This window comes from Dipodomys ordii, unplaced genomic scaffold (assembly GCF_000151885.1).
Source record: "Dipodomys ordii isolate 6190 unplaced genomic scaffold, Dord_2.0 Scaffold18, whole genome shotgun sequence".
Taxonomy (NCBI): domain Eukaryota; kingdom Metazoa; phylum Chordata; class Mammalia; order Rodentia; family Heteromyidae; genus Dipodomys; species Dipodomys ordii.
The window spans coordinates 10,947,961-10,962,203 of NW_012267234.1; the positions used below are offsets into that span (position 1 = coordinate 10,947,961).

A 14,243-nucleotide genomic window follows, 5' to 3' on the forward strand; every position below is an offset into this window, starting at 1 on the left:
GCAGGAAAGTCTGTGAGACTCTTATCTCTGATTGACTACCAGCAAACCAGAAGTGGCACTGTGACTCTAAGTGACTAGAGTGCTAGCCTTGAGCAAAAAAACTCAGAGATAGGGCCCAGGCCCTGAGTTCAAGCCCACAATAGAAAAAAAGGAAAAAGATTCGTGCATTTAACTGCATGTAAACACTGAAGCTTCATTTCAGGATTAACAGTAGTGATTACATTCGGATTCTTTCACGATGAGCTTCCTGTTGCCCAAACTGACTAGCAAAAGGGAAGTAGACCAGGCAATAAAGAGTACTGCGGAAAAGGTGCTAGTTCTCAGGTTTGGGAGAGATGAGGATCCTGTCTGTCTACAGCTAGATGATATTGTAAGTAAATATTTTTAATAAATAGTTTTTTAATATGAAAAAAATCAGTATTCTTATTTCAGCGTCTACAAAGCACTTGACAAGTAGCAGATAGGATGTGGTGTTGCTCTTCATTCATTAGTACAACCTCACTAAGAACTGATTGTGGCCGACCTGAGCTGAATCTCTAAATCCATTATGCTCATCTTTCCAATTGGCCTTCCAATAGCAGTTCACTTTCGCTGAGCCAAGCATAGCAGCACACACCTGTAAATCCTGTATTACTCAGGAGGCTGAGGCAGAAAGAATGTGATTTCCATACCAGTCTACCTAGGGAAACTATATTTCAAAAGATGAAAAAAAAAACTTGCTGACAAGTCAGTGAAAGGGGAGAAAACATTATTACCAAGTGTCTGAACACTTTCTTGTTTACAACCATAGCCCCATTTCCCAATGGCAAAAGTAAATGTATGGGAGGTTAAAGAACTTCCCAGTCTTATCAGATGTATGAATTTTACATTGCAACTCAAGTACTTTGGCTTCTAGAATGTACCTGGTAGCAACTTCTGATTTCACAGCACATCTTCATACTAGGGTTAGGAGGAAAATTATGGGATAGTTTTATCCCTGTATATCATTGACAGAGACTAAACCAAGAATGCAAACTTCCCACCATTTCTATTGCTGTTATCAACTGTGGGTGTCTGGTGTAAGAATCTTCATTGTATGCTTTAAAATGAATATGTAATGGTTTGATTACCAGCATTGCAAAAAAAAAAGAGGTGGGGGGATATAAAGATTCTTGAAGACAAGCTGTGAAAATTCAAATCCCAGTCACACCCCCAAGTGTTGCCTAAAGCCAGGTTATTTAACCTTAATGTGCCTCAGTTTCCTCATCTGTCAAATGGGGACTCCTAACAGGCCATACCTCACAAGACCATGGTCAGGATTAACTATTAAAAAGCATAAAATGTTAGATCATAGGAAGTTGATGTAAGCATTTGCTGTTATAATGATCATTTCCAAGGGGAAAGAGACTTGGGAGAATTCCCCGTATCTTCATTACATATTTCTCAATTATTTTAAGTGTTGGATTTGAGTTTGCCTTTTTTCAGTGTGGAGGATGGAACTTTGTGCATGCTAGACAAGTGTTTTAGCACTATGCTGTACCCCACAGTCCATTTAAATGAGTATGAACAAATTTATAGCAACAATCAAACATGGTCAGAAAATAAAAGGAAAAAGCCTAATTTCCTCAGGACATTTTCTTAGCCCTATCAACTTCAGCTTTTGAACAATAAGGCTACATATTGTCTAATGTGGAACCAAAAGGGCTAAGATTCCTGGTTCAGAAATTTTCTCAAACAAAATACCCTATTGTAGTAAAAAGTTTCACAAAAGAAACACTGACTCGTAACGTTTGGAAGATTTGCTTAGTTGGAGGGCAAGGAGTGGGGCATATCTTGCTATGTAACCAGCTGGCCTCAAAAGCAATGATCATCCTACCTCAGTCTCCCAAATTTTGGAATTACAAGAATGCACCACCACACCCAACCAGCTGTCTCATATTGTAACCTCCATCTCTTTTGCACAGCTTTCTAAGACCTCTTCTGACCTAAGTAAAATGGCTGCTATATACCTGGTAGATGTGGACCACACTCCGGTTTATACACAGTATTTTGACATCAGTTATATTCCCTCTACTGTGTTTTTCTTCAACGGACAGCATATGAAAGTGGATTATGGGTAAGTGAAGTTAACTTTGGAGTTATAGCTATCATTAAATTTTTCTTTATCAAAGCAGATTTGGTGGCTAAACTATTTGATTTTGGTGCTGGCTTTGTGAGTCTTGATTGGTTAGTACTGTCTCTTCAATTGATGCATTCTTTTTATGTGGAAGTGTAGTAAAGAATTACTGTTTTAGGCATGATTGGTATGTTATAATTTCCAACTGAAATATGAAAGATCAATATAGTCTGTGAAGCACTAGCCTCCATATAAAATAAAAACTATTAGCTAAGAATTTGATATAAAATATTTGTCAGTATTCTACTCGAAAAAATATATGTTTTGTTTTTCTGTTTTTGTTTTTTGGTCGTGGTGGGGCTTGAACTCTGGGTTTGGGCGCTGTCCCTGCACTCTTCAGCTCAAGGCTAGGGCTCTACTGCTTGAGCCACAGCGCCACTTCTGGTTTTCTAGTGGTTTATTGGAGATAAGAGTCTCGCAGACTTTACTGCCTGGGCTGGCTTTGAACTGTGATCCTCAGATATCAGCCTCCTGAGTAGCTAGGATTACAGGTGAGAGCCACTGGCACCTGGCTAATATATAGTTCTTAAATGTTTGGGACAAACAAGTGGCATTTCTAAAACCTAAATAGCAAATAAAGATTAATTTCTCTCTTGCCAAGTATCTTGCACTGCTTATAGACCTTTTAAGTCATTCTTGAACAGGCCTGTCCAAATAAGCAATGTAAATTCTTTAATGCCTTCCACTCTATTCTTCCCACATCTCAATGATGAATTTTATTGAATGCAGCCATAATTCTACTAATTTCTAGTCATTTTTAGTAATTCTAGTACTTTCTTAACTCTAGTGTACCTGCTTTTTCATTCTCTGTTTGAAAGCTAGCTAACTGGTGTCTGTTTTAAATTGTTTTTAGACCTGTTCATTGACCTGGAACAGAGCTAATATATTAGCTTTATAATGGCTTTGTTAAAGGTTAACTTATGCCTTAAAAGTGTGTGACCTTTTAACTAGTACTTGTATTTCCAGGAATTGTATGTAATGCTGTACATATGATAGCTTTTGATTTTTGGTTGTTTCTTTTGAAGGGTCCTTTTTGTTTTGGTTTGTCTTATTTGTTGTTTTGGCAGTACTAAGGTTCAAGTATAGATGTACATTTAATGATTTTGAAGAAAAGCACTATACTAAACAGTTTAAGATACTCTATTATTATGAATACACACAAGTGAATGTACAAATCACATAAGGATATACACTAAAAGATGACCCCTTGCCTTGCTGGTGGTTTTATTTTTCTCTTAAGAAAATATGGCAAGAACTTAGGATACTGAAACTAGTTAATGGCCGTGCACAGTGATGCCAAACTTTGCCCACCATAACTCCAGTTCTACAGAAGAGTGATTTACAAAGTGAATAAATGAATTCTTCACACATCAGGGCTTTGATTTTAGTGGCTTCCAGCACTGATCTTAGTCATGTATTGTTTATCAAGTGGGAAAATCAAATGAGTGAATATGGAAAGTTTCACAGGCAAGAAGAAACTAACAGAGCTATTTGTTTATCCTGCAAATCTTTGACATGTAATTGGGAACAATTCTGAGGACACTTTCTTTTCTGTGCTGTCTAGGTCTCCGGATCATACTAAGTTTGTGGGAAGTTTCAAAACTAAACAAGACTTCATAGATTTGGTTGAAGTAATCTATCGGGGAGCAATGAGGGGGAAACTTATTGTCCAAAGTCCTATTGATCCCAAGAATATCCCCAAATACGACCTTCTCTATCAAGACATTTAGCACATCCATTGCTGTCGAAGGTGAAGAGAAGGGCACAGGTTGAAATGGTACCAAAATCCCGCAGCACTGATTTCTGGGGTTCCCCTAGAAATGTTGTTCATGTCCCAGCAGAGAGGTTTGACGTGTCTGTAATAAAAACACCTGGCCCCTGAGTGTCTGCTTCCTGAGAGCCTCAGAGTGGTGCTGTTTTTCCCAGGGTGATTTTTTCTTTCTTTTATGCTGGGCTTTCCTTTATCTCTTAGGATAACACAGAATGTACTTAAACATTGTGAGTACAATGTCGTTTGATCATGTTTGCCCAGTGCATAAGTAAATGGAAAGCCAGTCCCAAAAGAGCAGAAATGTTTGGGGTTTTTTTTGGTCGGTCATGAGCTTGAACTCTGGGCCTGGTCGCTGTCCCCGCACTCTTCAGTTCAAGGCCAGTGCTCTATGGCTTGAGCCCCAGCGCCACTTCCAGTTTTCTAGTGGTTTATTGGAGATAAGAGTCTCATGGACTTTCCTGCCTGGGCTGGCTTTGAAGTGTGATCCTCAGATCTCGGCTTTCTGAGTAGCTAGGATTATAGGTGTGAGCCACCTATGCCCGGCTGAAATGCTTATTTTCTACCTTAGGTATGTTTGTACACATGTAAACAAACACACACACACACACTCACACTCTCACTCACTCTTGCCTTCCCCACTCCTGTATTCATCTGACCGTCATGTTCTTTCATTTCCAGATCCTATTGCCCCAGTTTCTCTTGAAATAATTCAGACAAGTCTCTTATTATTTGGGGGCGTTTTTGGCTCAGACTTTCCAAACACTGTCCTGGTAGGCTCATTTAGCTACAGTTTATGTTACCACCCAGGAAGTAGAACTTGAATCTTCACCGTGCCCCATATAGTTCAGGGTAAGGAAAAAACTATGTGCCTTTAGGGCGGAAGAGGAAGATCTCTCCCAGAAGACAAGAATCGCTGAAGCCAGAAATTTTATTTCAAGGGCCAAAGCCTGGAGAGATACCAGACTTATTAGGAAGAAGAAAAAAAAAATCATCTTCATGGGTTTACTGGTTTTAATGACTTTGGAAGATTCCTTGGACTTCCAGAATCCTGGTGGCTCTTGGTCCTGGAGCTCCAGAATGAGAGATGGACACAGTGCTAGAGTACGGTAGCCGGAGTTTATAACCTTGACAGCTGGAGACTTCTGTCATTAAAAGTCCGACCCACTACCATGGACTTAATGCTGGCCACTGTAGCCCAGAAGAAAGGCTACCAGGGCATTTTATGCCCTTTGCTGATGAGAAAAAGGGAGCAACTCCAAAAATAAGAAAAACACAACCCTTTCACTCCACCTGTCTTTTACCTCACTTCCTGCCTCTTTGCACAAGGCCACAATATTCAGCCTCAGGGTACGAAAAATGAATGTTCTAAGAAGAACCATTGAAAGAGCTGGATTTCTAAAGATGTCATTGAGCTCTTCACTGAACTCTAGACCTGCATCCCTCCAGATTTCCATGAAAGAATAAAACATTGTCTTTGCCTAACTCACTGTTAGTCTTCTGTTCTTTTGCCTAATTCACACAGTATTTTGTATGTGGTAAGGACTCAGATACCAGCACAAAGTTCTCATCACCCTTTTTTCTCCTGTGCTTTAGGGAGGCTCTCTGCAGTCCAGATTAAATTTTAGATCCTCTTTTATTTGTTTTCCATCCTACTTGTTGAGTGCGTGCTATTTGAATACAAATGATTCTTGATCACGGTAAAAGGCAGCGCCTGAACCTTCAGGTCTCAGCAAGGGGTGGAACATGTCAACAGGGACTGGAGGGAAAAGGCTCAGGGCTGGACACCAACAGGAAACCAGAGAGCTAAGCAGACTCATGCTGCTGGAACCCAAGCAGGGCACAGGCAGAGAAGCCAAGTGATAGAAAAATGCCAGCGGTGTTCTTTTTTTTTGTGTGTGTGTGTCGGTCGTGGGGCTTGAACTCTGGGCCTGGGCGCTGTCCCTCAGCTCTTCAGCTCAAGGCGAGCGCTCTACCACTTGAGCTACAGTGCCACTTCCGGTTTCCTGGTGGTTTATTGGAGATAGGAGTCTCACGGTCTCTCCTGCCCAGGCTGGCTTTGAACCGCGATCCTCAGATCTCAGCCTCCTGAGTAGCTAGGGTTACAGGCGTGAACCACCAGCGCCCGGCAGTGGTGTTCTTTCTTATTTCCCTCCTGGTTGGTGACCAGAAGCCACTGAACTCTTCAGGAAGCTAGATGGTTTATTCCTTCAGAGAAATTAATGCTGACAGTACTACTGAGAGAAGGTTATGACTACTCTCTGAGCAGCATTTTGCAATGTTTTTGGGGTTTTTTTTCTGTCAGTCGTGGGGCCTGAACTCGGCCTGGGCGCTGTCCCTCAGCTCTTCAGCTCAAGGTTAGCACTCTACCCCTTGAGCCACAGCACCACTTCCGGCATTTTTTTTCTGCTTATGTGGTACTAAGGAATCGAACGCAGGGCCTTATGCAAGGCAAGCACTACCACTGAGCCACCTTTACACCATGAGGAGCAGCATGCTAAGACAAAAGAATCATGGCAAGAAAGCAGTCAGAAAAAGATATTCATCTTTCTTAGGAAAAACAATAGGAAGAGCACCTCATGTTGAGAAAAGCGCCCACTCTTCGCAGAGTCCCCAGTGGCATGGTAGGGGCTTTAGAGATCACCTCCTTTTAGCCCCTCATGGAGGAGCCCAGGAGCTTAACATTCAGCAAGTCTGGGCTGGGCTGTGATTTAGACCCCGCAAGTGTAGAGCTCCGCCCCTGTGATGCCTTATTTTATCTTCCGGGGCATTGGTAGGTCGGAGCACAAATAATTCAAGTACTATCTGGTTTCATCCCATCCCACTTCCTGCTAGCATTTTCCTAATTTTTTTTCCCACAATCCTGGGGCTTGAACTCTGGGCCTGGGCACTGCCCTCTGAGCTTTTGTGCTCAAGGCTGGTACCAGTAGAACCACAGCTCCACTTCTAGCATTCTGTGGTTAATGTGAGATAAGAGTCTCACAGACTTTTCTGCTTGGGTTGACTTCAAACCTCAATCTTCAAATCTCAGCCTCCTGAGTAGCTACGATTATAGGTATGAACCACCAGTGTCCAGTTGTCTGCACATTTTTTTCTCCTAATCCACACACAGAGAGGCAGAGGATATAGTAAGAAGAGCCTCAGGGATTGTCTTCAGACCGAAACTAGGTATTTTATATCACCTTTGGCATTTCCAGGCAGCTTAGGCTGGCTTTTTCCCAAGTAAAGACTACATCACCAAAAATGAAAGAACACAAAGAGCCCAGACTACAAACAGCACAGAGAAGCAAGCTCTTTATTGGTTGATTCAGCAGGACAAGGCTGATGCCATCACTCCCCACCACATCTCATCACTTCCACTTTCCTCCCAGGGGAAAATCTTGCTGCCTGGCAAAACCTAGCCTGCCCTGCAGGGGCCGACTGCCAGCCAACATCATCTTAGTTGTTGGCTATAGTGTCCTGAATCCAGCCCAGGATTTCGCGCACATTCACATATACACCGTACTCTGCTACTGTGCAGCTCTTGTCAAAGCTCAAGATCCCTACCCCATACCATCTGTCCTCTTCAAGGTCACGAACAGCGAAGGCGCTGCCCGCATCACCATAGCAGGTGTCTTCCTGGTACTTGGACAAGCCGGCACAGAAGGTGTGTTCATTCAGGATGGGCTGCACACCCACGGGGCTCTTGGGAGTCTTCTTTTCGGGCTCTGTGCTGCCCTCATAGTGCATCACACATTTCTGTTGGTCAGCCACAGGCAGCATGACATATTTAAGACGCTCGGTAAACCTAAAGTTGACATTTCGCCCCCAGCCAGAGACATAACCTAAGCGTCCCTCTTGCACATAGTCTTTGGAAGGCAGACAGATGGGCATCACCCGCTCGTTGATGGGCACCTTCTCCTTCAGTTTGATGAGTCCGATGTCCACCATGGAGTGGTTTGGGTGGAAAATGACTTTCTCGATCTCCACCTGCTGATTTCTCCCTAAGTAGAGTCTCAAGGTTGGAGCAATGTCATCTGCAGTGGCATTCTCAGTATGATTCAGGAAGAGGTTTTTGGCTGTGGTCAGCAGCCATTGTTCGTTGATCAATGTGGCTCCTGTGGTGAGACTGTGGCGGGAGACCATCTTTGCCTGCCAGGGAAAGCTGCCTTTGGCATCCAGAGAGCCACCGATGATGCGTTGCACCTGGTCCACGGGGTACCTGGGCTTGCCACATTCTGTTAGGGAGAGCAAGAACCCATGAGCAGAATGAGAGAGGAACACTGGGTACAAACAGCAAACGTTGCTATTCTCTGTACCATCATTGTCTTTGTTTTCAGAGCTAGAAGTATATGCTCCCTTTTGCCCTTACTATCTGCTCATCTCAGTCCAGTGTTAGCAGTTTAATGATGGCCTCTCCTACTGCAAAGTTCTGTTTCCTCCTTTTCTAACTACCAAAAGAATACGCAATGCCAAACTGAGCAGTTAAACTCTAGTGAAACACTACACCAAGGGGTTTCCCTTCCCTGAAACTCACTGAGAGGCCTGGAGCTGTGTAAGATGCTCACTCACTCCCTCTCTCCCTCTCCCTCTCCCTCTCCTTCCTCTCCCTGTCCCTGTCCCTCTCCCTCTCTCCCCACTCATCACCTCTCTCATCACTCCAAGACAGGTTGGCAGTCCTGCACCACTACCAAGAGGTAGAAACAGAAAACTGGAGTCCCTGCCCATGTCCAGCCTGCTGCTTTCTCCCCCTATGGTTAAGCTTCACTCACTTGCCTGCACTTGTTCTGAAGTTCACTTTACTTCAGCCTGGGCTCTCTAGGCAGAACCTCTGTGTGCACAGGGTCTCCTGACCGAGGCAGTGGAGTCTGCATTCAGCCAAGCTCTCAGTGAACATGAGGCTCACTAAACTCTACTGGGAATCACCTCTTCCCTCCCCAAGTTTCAGCCCTGCCTGCTCCGCTGCTGGGGTTCTCTCTCACCCCTCACCTGACTCCTTGTGTGCTCAAGGGAAGGGCTCTGAAACATTTCAACCTAGATGCCAGCCCACGTACTAAGCTGTCCACACCTACCTGCTTCACATTCAGGAAGTTTCCCTCCAACGGCCTCATTCACCCACTGCTTCTCACTGTTCAAGGTATACACACCTGAAACAAACAAGAAATGAGCCCAGGGAAAAATTAAATCTGGACCTAACACAGGATGAGAAGATACTTAAAGGGAAGAATTAGGACACTCACTGGGTGCAGGGAGGCATGCCTGCAATCCTAGCACTTGAGAACTAAGGCAGGATAATTATGAGTTCAAGGCTACCTGGGCTACATAATGAGACCTTATCTTGAAAAAGGAAAAAGAGAAGAATTGAAATGGTGGAAGAGGAAGACAAGGCCAGTGCAGGGAGGAGGAGGAAGGGAAGGAGCACTATGCTTCAAGTCCAGTCAGGTGCAGGACAGACTATGGCCTTGTTAGACATGGCAAGAAACACAGGTAGAGATCAGCGTTCACATCCTGACTCAAGGCTATGTGAACTAGACCTGACATGTAATCTCTCTGTGTCTGTTTCTTCGTCAGAAAAAGAATAAGGCTGTCATTTGAGAGAAGCAAATTTTAAATGAATATTCAGCACTTTGAAAGTGCTACAGGTGTCCTGCTCACTAGATAATGGCTCCCTGCTGTCATTATTTATTCCTTTCCCACATCTCCTCTCATGATATGGATCTGCTTGACCACAGGTGGGCTACATGCCATCACCTCCCCTTAGCAAGAAAACTGAGAGCTGAAAGTGTTCATTTTCTCAAGGATCACATACTAGTGAAAAGGCTCAGAAGCTAACTCTCCTGCCTCCAGGTGGTACAAATGGTCTTTCTGACCAGCCACAGGGCCCTGTCCATCACAGCACCCACAGGGTGGGGAGGACCATCGTCCCGGCCTTACCATCTCCTCCACTGCGCAGTCTGTAGTATGTCTGACACCGATAGCGAACAGAGTGCTCCACGTAACCATTTGCAATCTCAGGGGGCTTTGGGCAGCTGTCATCTGCAAGGAAAAAGGACAGGAGTTTGTAGTCCAAAACTGTTCCCAGAGACCAACAAAAAAGTGAGATGGGAGGAAGCTGCTCAGCATGTAAACCTCCCTCTACCAGAAGGAAGACGACAAAGTCCATCTCCCCTTATCTCTAGGATGGGAGAGGATGGGAAGGGAGAGCTGAGCCTTCCCCAAGGAAGACCGAACAGATCTCGCAGGGCCAAAGCAGGACTCACCAGAGCCAGGGCTGCATAGCCCCCGCCCAGCCCCAAAGGCCTACCTGCAATGTCTGTGGCATCGTTGCCCAAGTCCACAGCAAAAACCTGTCCCCAGAGCAGGAGGGCAGTAATTGCTGCTGCCAGAGCGCTGCAGAGAGATGTCAGAAAGGGTTACAAAACTGCCTCCAATGCACAAGCACATGAGCACACAATCTTACATTAAGCATCCAAAAGAGAAAATAGACATTTGGAAGTGCTGAGTCTGGGAAGCTATCCCCACCCTCTCAGCCACCCACGTAGAGACCTGAAGAGCGTCTGAGCATACCCGGCTTCTAGAAAATTCTGCTGCTAGGAATTACATGTAAGCTTCAGAGTAGTGCCACTGAGATATGGAGGTGCACAGCTAAGTGGCTATTCTGGCTGTATTCAAGGTACATTAAATTAGGAATGATGCCACATACCAATGGCTCATGCCTGTGAGTTCAAAGCCAGCCCAGACAGGCAAGTCCATGAGACCCTTATCTCCAATAAACTACTCAGAAAAAGGCAGAAGTAGCCCTATGGCTCAAGAGATAGAAAGCTAGCCTTGAGAAAAAGAATCTCGGGGACAAGCTCCAGGACCAGCACACACACACACACACACACACACACACACACACACACACACTACACACACACACACACACACTACACACACACACACACACTACACACACACACACACTGGTTCAGTGGTATAGCACATGCCTAGTATATGCAAAGTACTGGATTTAATCCCCAGAACTACAAGGGGAGAAAAAGAGGGGAAATATCCGCTAATAAATCTAATCAAAATACCAAGCAGCTGCACCCCTTGTGAAAATGAAGACTTGGTAACAAGTCCATCTCCTAGGAAAAGGCAGTGTTGTCTGAACACAGCCTCATGTGGATGCAGAAATGGAGAGAGGCCCAAACACACCAGCTCCCTTCTGCAGTTCAGCCAAATGCCTTGTTTCTTTGTAATAGCTTCTTAGACTTCTCTGTGGCATGCACCAAGAAAGGGAGTTAGGGTACCGTGGACTCACCTCATCTTTAGCTTGTCTTCCTCAGCAAGAGAGCAGTGTTTGGGGGACCTCTGCTGAGCCTTTTATGTGTCCAGATCTTGCACCACCCCTTCTTAACTTGTAACTACTGTGTTTACACACAAGGTCACTGGCATGTTCCAGTAACAAAGCCACAGTCCAAGCCCCTATTGAGGGCAGAGTTCTTGCTTCACTTCAGAATTTCCCATGGGGTGGTTTTATAAACCCTTAAGAAATCTGGCAACCTCATGACCTCATGGACCTGCCAAAATGTTTCCAGAAATCAGCAGGGTGGCAGGAGTCAGCAGGAGAGGACTGCCAAGCTGACAATATGAATAAACCTTGAGTTATTTCAAACTTGCTACAGCCTAGCTTAGAGAGAGCTATAAAGAAAGCATGTTCCATAGGCACTTCCCCCTCCTGTGTGGACATCTCACTGATGCTGAAATCTCTCCGATGCTGAAATCTGTCCAACCTGCAATCAGTAAACTGCAACTACCTGTCCTTAGATGGCTACTTGAACAAAGAAAAGAAAAATCACACCAGGTAGCTGAAAGTGTAGTGGGGGTTTGCACGGATTGCCCACAAGGGCCCCGATTCTCATAGTTTTATAGTCAGTAATTACTCCAAGTAGAGAAATGGGACAGATTATTTTAGTCAAATATCTGCCCCTTTTACACAGAAAAGGTTTCCATCTTGCTTCTCGACAAATCTGAGCCATCTACTGGTAACTCTGAGGGGCAAACCCTGGGGATGTGCAAGGTTAGATCCACAGAACCTCCATAAGTCACTCTTAAAACAAATGTCTTCTTTTGCTCTGACCTCTGCCTACATTAGAGAAAAGGTGAATTTACTGAGGCAAAGGAAAAGTTTGGGTTTTGTTTTGGGGGGGGCTTTTTTTTGTTAGTCTTGGACCCTGAACTCGGCCTGGGCACTGTCCCTCAGCTCTTCAGCTCAAGGCTAGCACTCTACCCCTTGAGCCACAGTGCCACTTCCAGCTTTTTCTGTGTACATGGTGCTGAGGAATCAAACCCAGGGCCTCATGCATGCTAGGCAAGCACCCTACCACAGAGCCACCTTTCCAGCCCAGAAAAGTTTTAATATATGTGGTGTTTATACTTGATATTTATTCCCTAACACCTGATCCTTGTCATAGACTGTAGGATGCTTTCAGAAGCTAATCTTTTACTAATTGTGGTCTTCATCAAAATTATTTTGGAAGCTGGGTGCTGGTTGCTTATACCTGTAATCTTAGCTATAATCCTAGCTAAGGAGGCTGAGATCTGAGGATTACTGTTCAAAGCCAGCCCAGGCAGGAAAGTGTATGAGACTCTTATCTCCATTTAACCTCCAGAAAACCAGAAGTGGTACTTTGGCTCAAAGTAGTAGAGTGCTAGCCTTGAGCAAAAAAAGCTCATGGACAGTGCCCAAGACCTGAGTTCAAGTCCCATGATCAACAACAACAACATTATCTTTCTAGATAGATAGATAGACAGATAGATAGATTCTGGAGGAAAAGAATATTATTAACCCATAAAGAAGAATTAAGTTTATACATAGCTACAATATGAATAACCGTTGAACACATACTAAATGAAAGAATCCAGATACCAAAGGGCAAGTATTATACAATCCATTTCTATTAAAGATCTCAGTAGGCAATTTGTGGAAAAGAAGTAGGTTAGAGGCTTACAGGGAGCAGAAAAGGGCATTATTGCTTAATGTGGTTAGTTTCTGCTTAAGAGAGGAAAAGATTTTAAAAACAGTGCTAATGGTTGTACAACATTGCTAATGTAATTATGCTGCTGATTATCCACAGAAGAATAGATAAAACAAAGTTTTACTCTACATATTTTTATCACAAGAAAAACACAAGAAAAAGCCAGGCGCCTGTGGCTCATACCTGTAATCCTAGCTACTCAGGAGGCTGAGATCTGAGGATCACGGTTCAATGACAGCCCGGGAGGAAAGGCTGTGAAACTCTTATCTGCAATAAACCACCAGAAAAACAGAAGTGATGTTGTGGCTCAAGTGGTAGGGTGCTAGCCTTGAGCTGAAGAGCTGAGGGACAATGCTCAGGCTCAGAGTTCAAACCCCATGACTGACAAAAAAAAAAAAACAAACTCAAGAAATAAATCATAAAACATTTTGTTGGAGGGGGAAAAGGTAAGCAAAATTCAGCAACATAGGGCTGGGAAGGTGGCTCAGTAGTAGAGCACTTGCCTTGCATGCCTGAGGCCCTGGGTTCGATTCCTCAGCACCACATAAGCAAAAAGAAAAAAAGCCAGAAGTGGCACTGTGGCTCAAGTGGTAGAGCGCTAGCCTTGAGCTGAAGAGCTTAGGGATAGTGCCCAGGCCCAGAGTTCAGGCCCCACGACCAGACCCAAAAAAAAAAAATTCAGCAACATATTGTATATAGATATAGATACCAATTACAAGATGTATGTTTAAGTAAATGGAAAACACAAAATGCAAAATGTTACCTCTCAAAGAGAAGCAGGAAGACAGCTTAAGAGAAACTCACGTAGGAGAATAGTAATAAATAGAATAGAAATAAATTAATATTTGTGATAGAGCTTTGGGGCTGAGTAGTAGGCTCATGAATGGATATACTATTGTATGTGCTTTATTTTCTGTATATATGTGTGTATATATACACACACATATATCACATACTATTTAATAAGTGTTTAAAAATAAGGAGATCTGGGTACCAGTGGCTGACACCTGTAATCCTAGCTATTCAGGAGGCTGAGATTGAGGATTGCAGTTCAAAACGAGCCCAAGCAAAAAAGTCCCCCTGAGACTCTTTTTTTGTTTGTTTGTTTTTGTTTATGTGGTGCTGAGGAATTGAACTCAGGGCCTCAGGCATGCAAGGCAAGCGCTCTACCACTGAGCCACCTTCCCAGCCACCCCCCTGAGACTCTTACTTCCAGTTAACTCAAAAACCAGAAGTGGTGCTGTGGCTCAACATGATAGAACACTAGCCTTGAGCAAAAGTGCTCAGGGACAGTGCCCAGACCCTGAGTTCAAGCCCT

The 14,243-nt window shown here is 44.0% G+C and overlaps 2 protein-coding genes across 2 annotated transcripts; one reads left to right on the forward strand and one right to left on the reverse strand.

Annotated features, from left to right (window-relative positions):
- The first annotated feature begins 144 nt into the window (after nucleotides 1-144).
- On the forward strand, nucleotides 145-4,269 carry Txnl4b (thioredoxin-like 4B). Its single transcript, XM_013012806.1, has 3 exons — nucleotides 145-370; nucleotides 1,944-2,095; nucleotides 3,720-4,269. Exons 1-3 carry the CDS (start codon nucleotides 239-241, stop codon nucleotides 3,883-3,885), a joined length of 450 nt encoding a protein of 149 aa, XP_012868260.1. The 5' UTR covers nucleotides 145-238; the 3' UTR covers nucleotides 3,886-4,269.
- Nucleotides 4,270-7,197: 2,928 nt separating this feature from the next.
- On the reverse strand, nucleotides 7,198-11,311 carry Hp (haptoglobin). Its single transcript, XM_013012986.1, has 5 exons — nucleotides 11,209-11,311; nucleotides 10,207-10,292; nucleotides 9,837-9,938; nucleotides 8,975-9,049; nucleotides 7,198-8,140 (listed from the first exon to the last, which is right to left on the reverse strand). Exons 1-5 carry the CDS (start codon nucleotides 11,211-11,213, stop codon nucleotides 7,362-7,364), a joined length of 1,047 nt encoding a protein of 348 aa, XP_012868440.1. The 5' UTR covers nucleotides 11,214-11,311; the 3' UTR covers nucleotides 7,198-7,361.
- Between the last annotated feature and the right edge of the window lie 2,932 nt (nucleotides 11,312-14,243).

Excerpts from the sequence above, each read along its gene's own strand:
- Txnl4b (XM_013012806.1), top strand. The coding sequence starts at position 239 with ATGAGCTTCCTGTTGCCCAAACTGACTAGCAAAAGGGAAGTAGACCAG. Across the intron at positions 371-1,943 it reads GTCTACAGCTAGATGATATT|CTTTCTAAGACCTCTTCTGA; the intron begins GTAAGTAAATAT and ends TCTTTTGCACAG. Across the intron at positions 2,096-3,719 it reads CATATGAAAGTGGATTATGG|GTCTCCGGATCATACTAAGT; the intron begins GTAAGTGAAGTT and ends TGTGCTGTCTAG.
- Hp (XM_013012986.1), bottom strand. Across the intron at positions 9,939-10,206 it reads CGATGCCACAGACATTGCAG|ATGACAGCTGCCCAAAGCCC; the intron begins GTAGGCCTTTGG and ends TTTTCCTTGCAG. Across the intron at positions 9,050-9,836 it reads ACTGCGCAGTGGAGGAGATG|GTGTGTATACCTTGAACAGT; the intron begins GTAAGGCCGGGA and ends TGTTTGTTTCAG.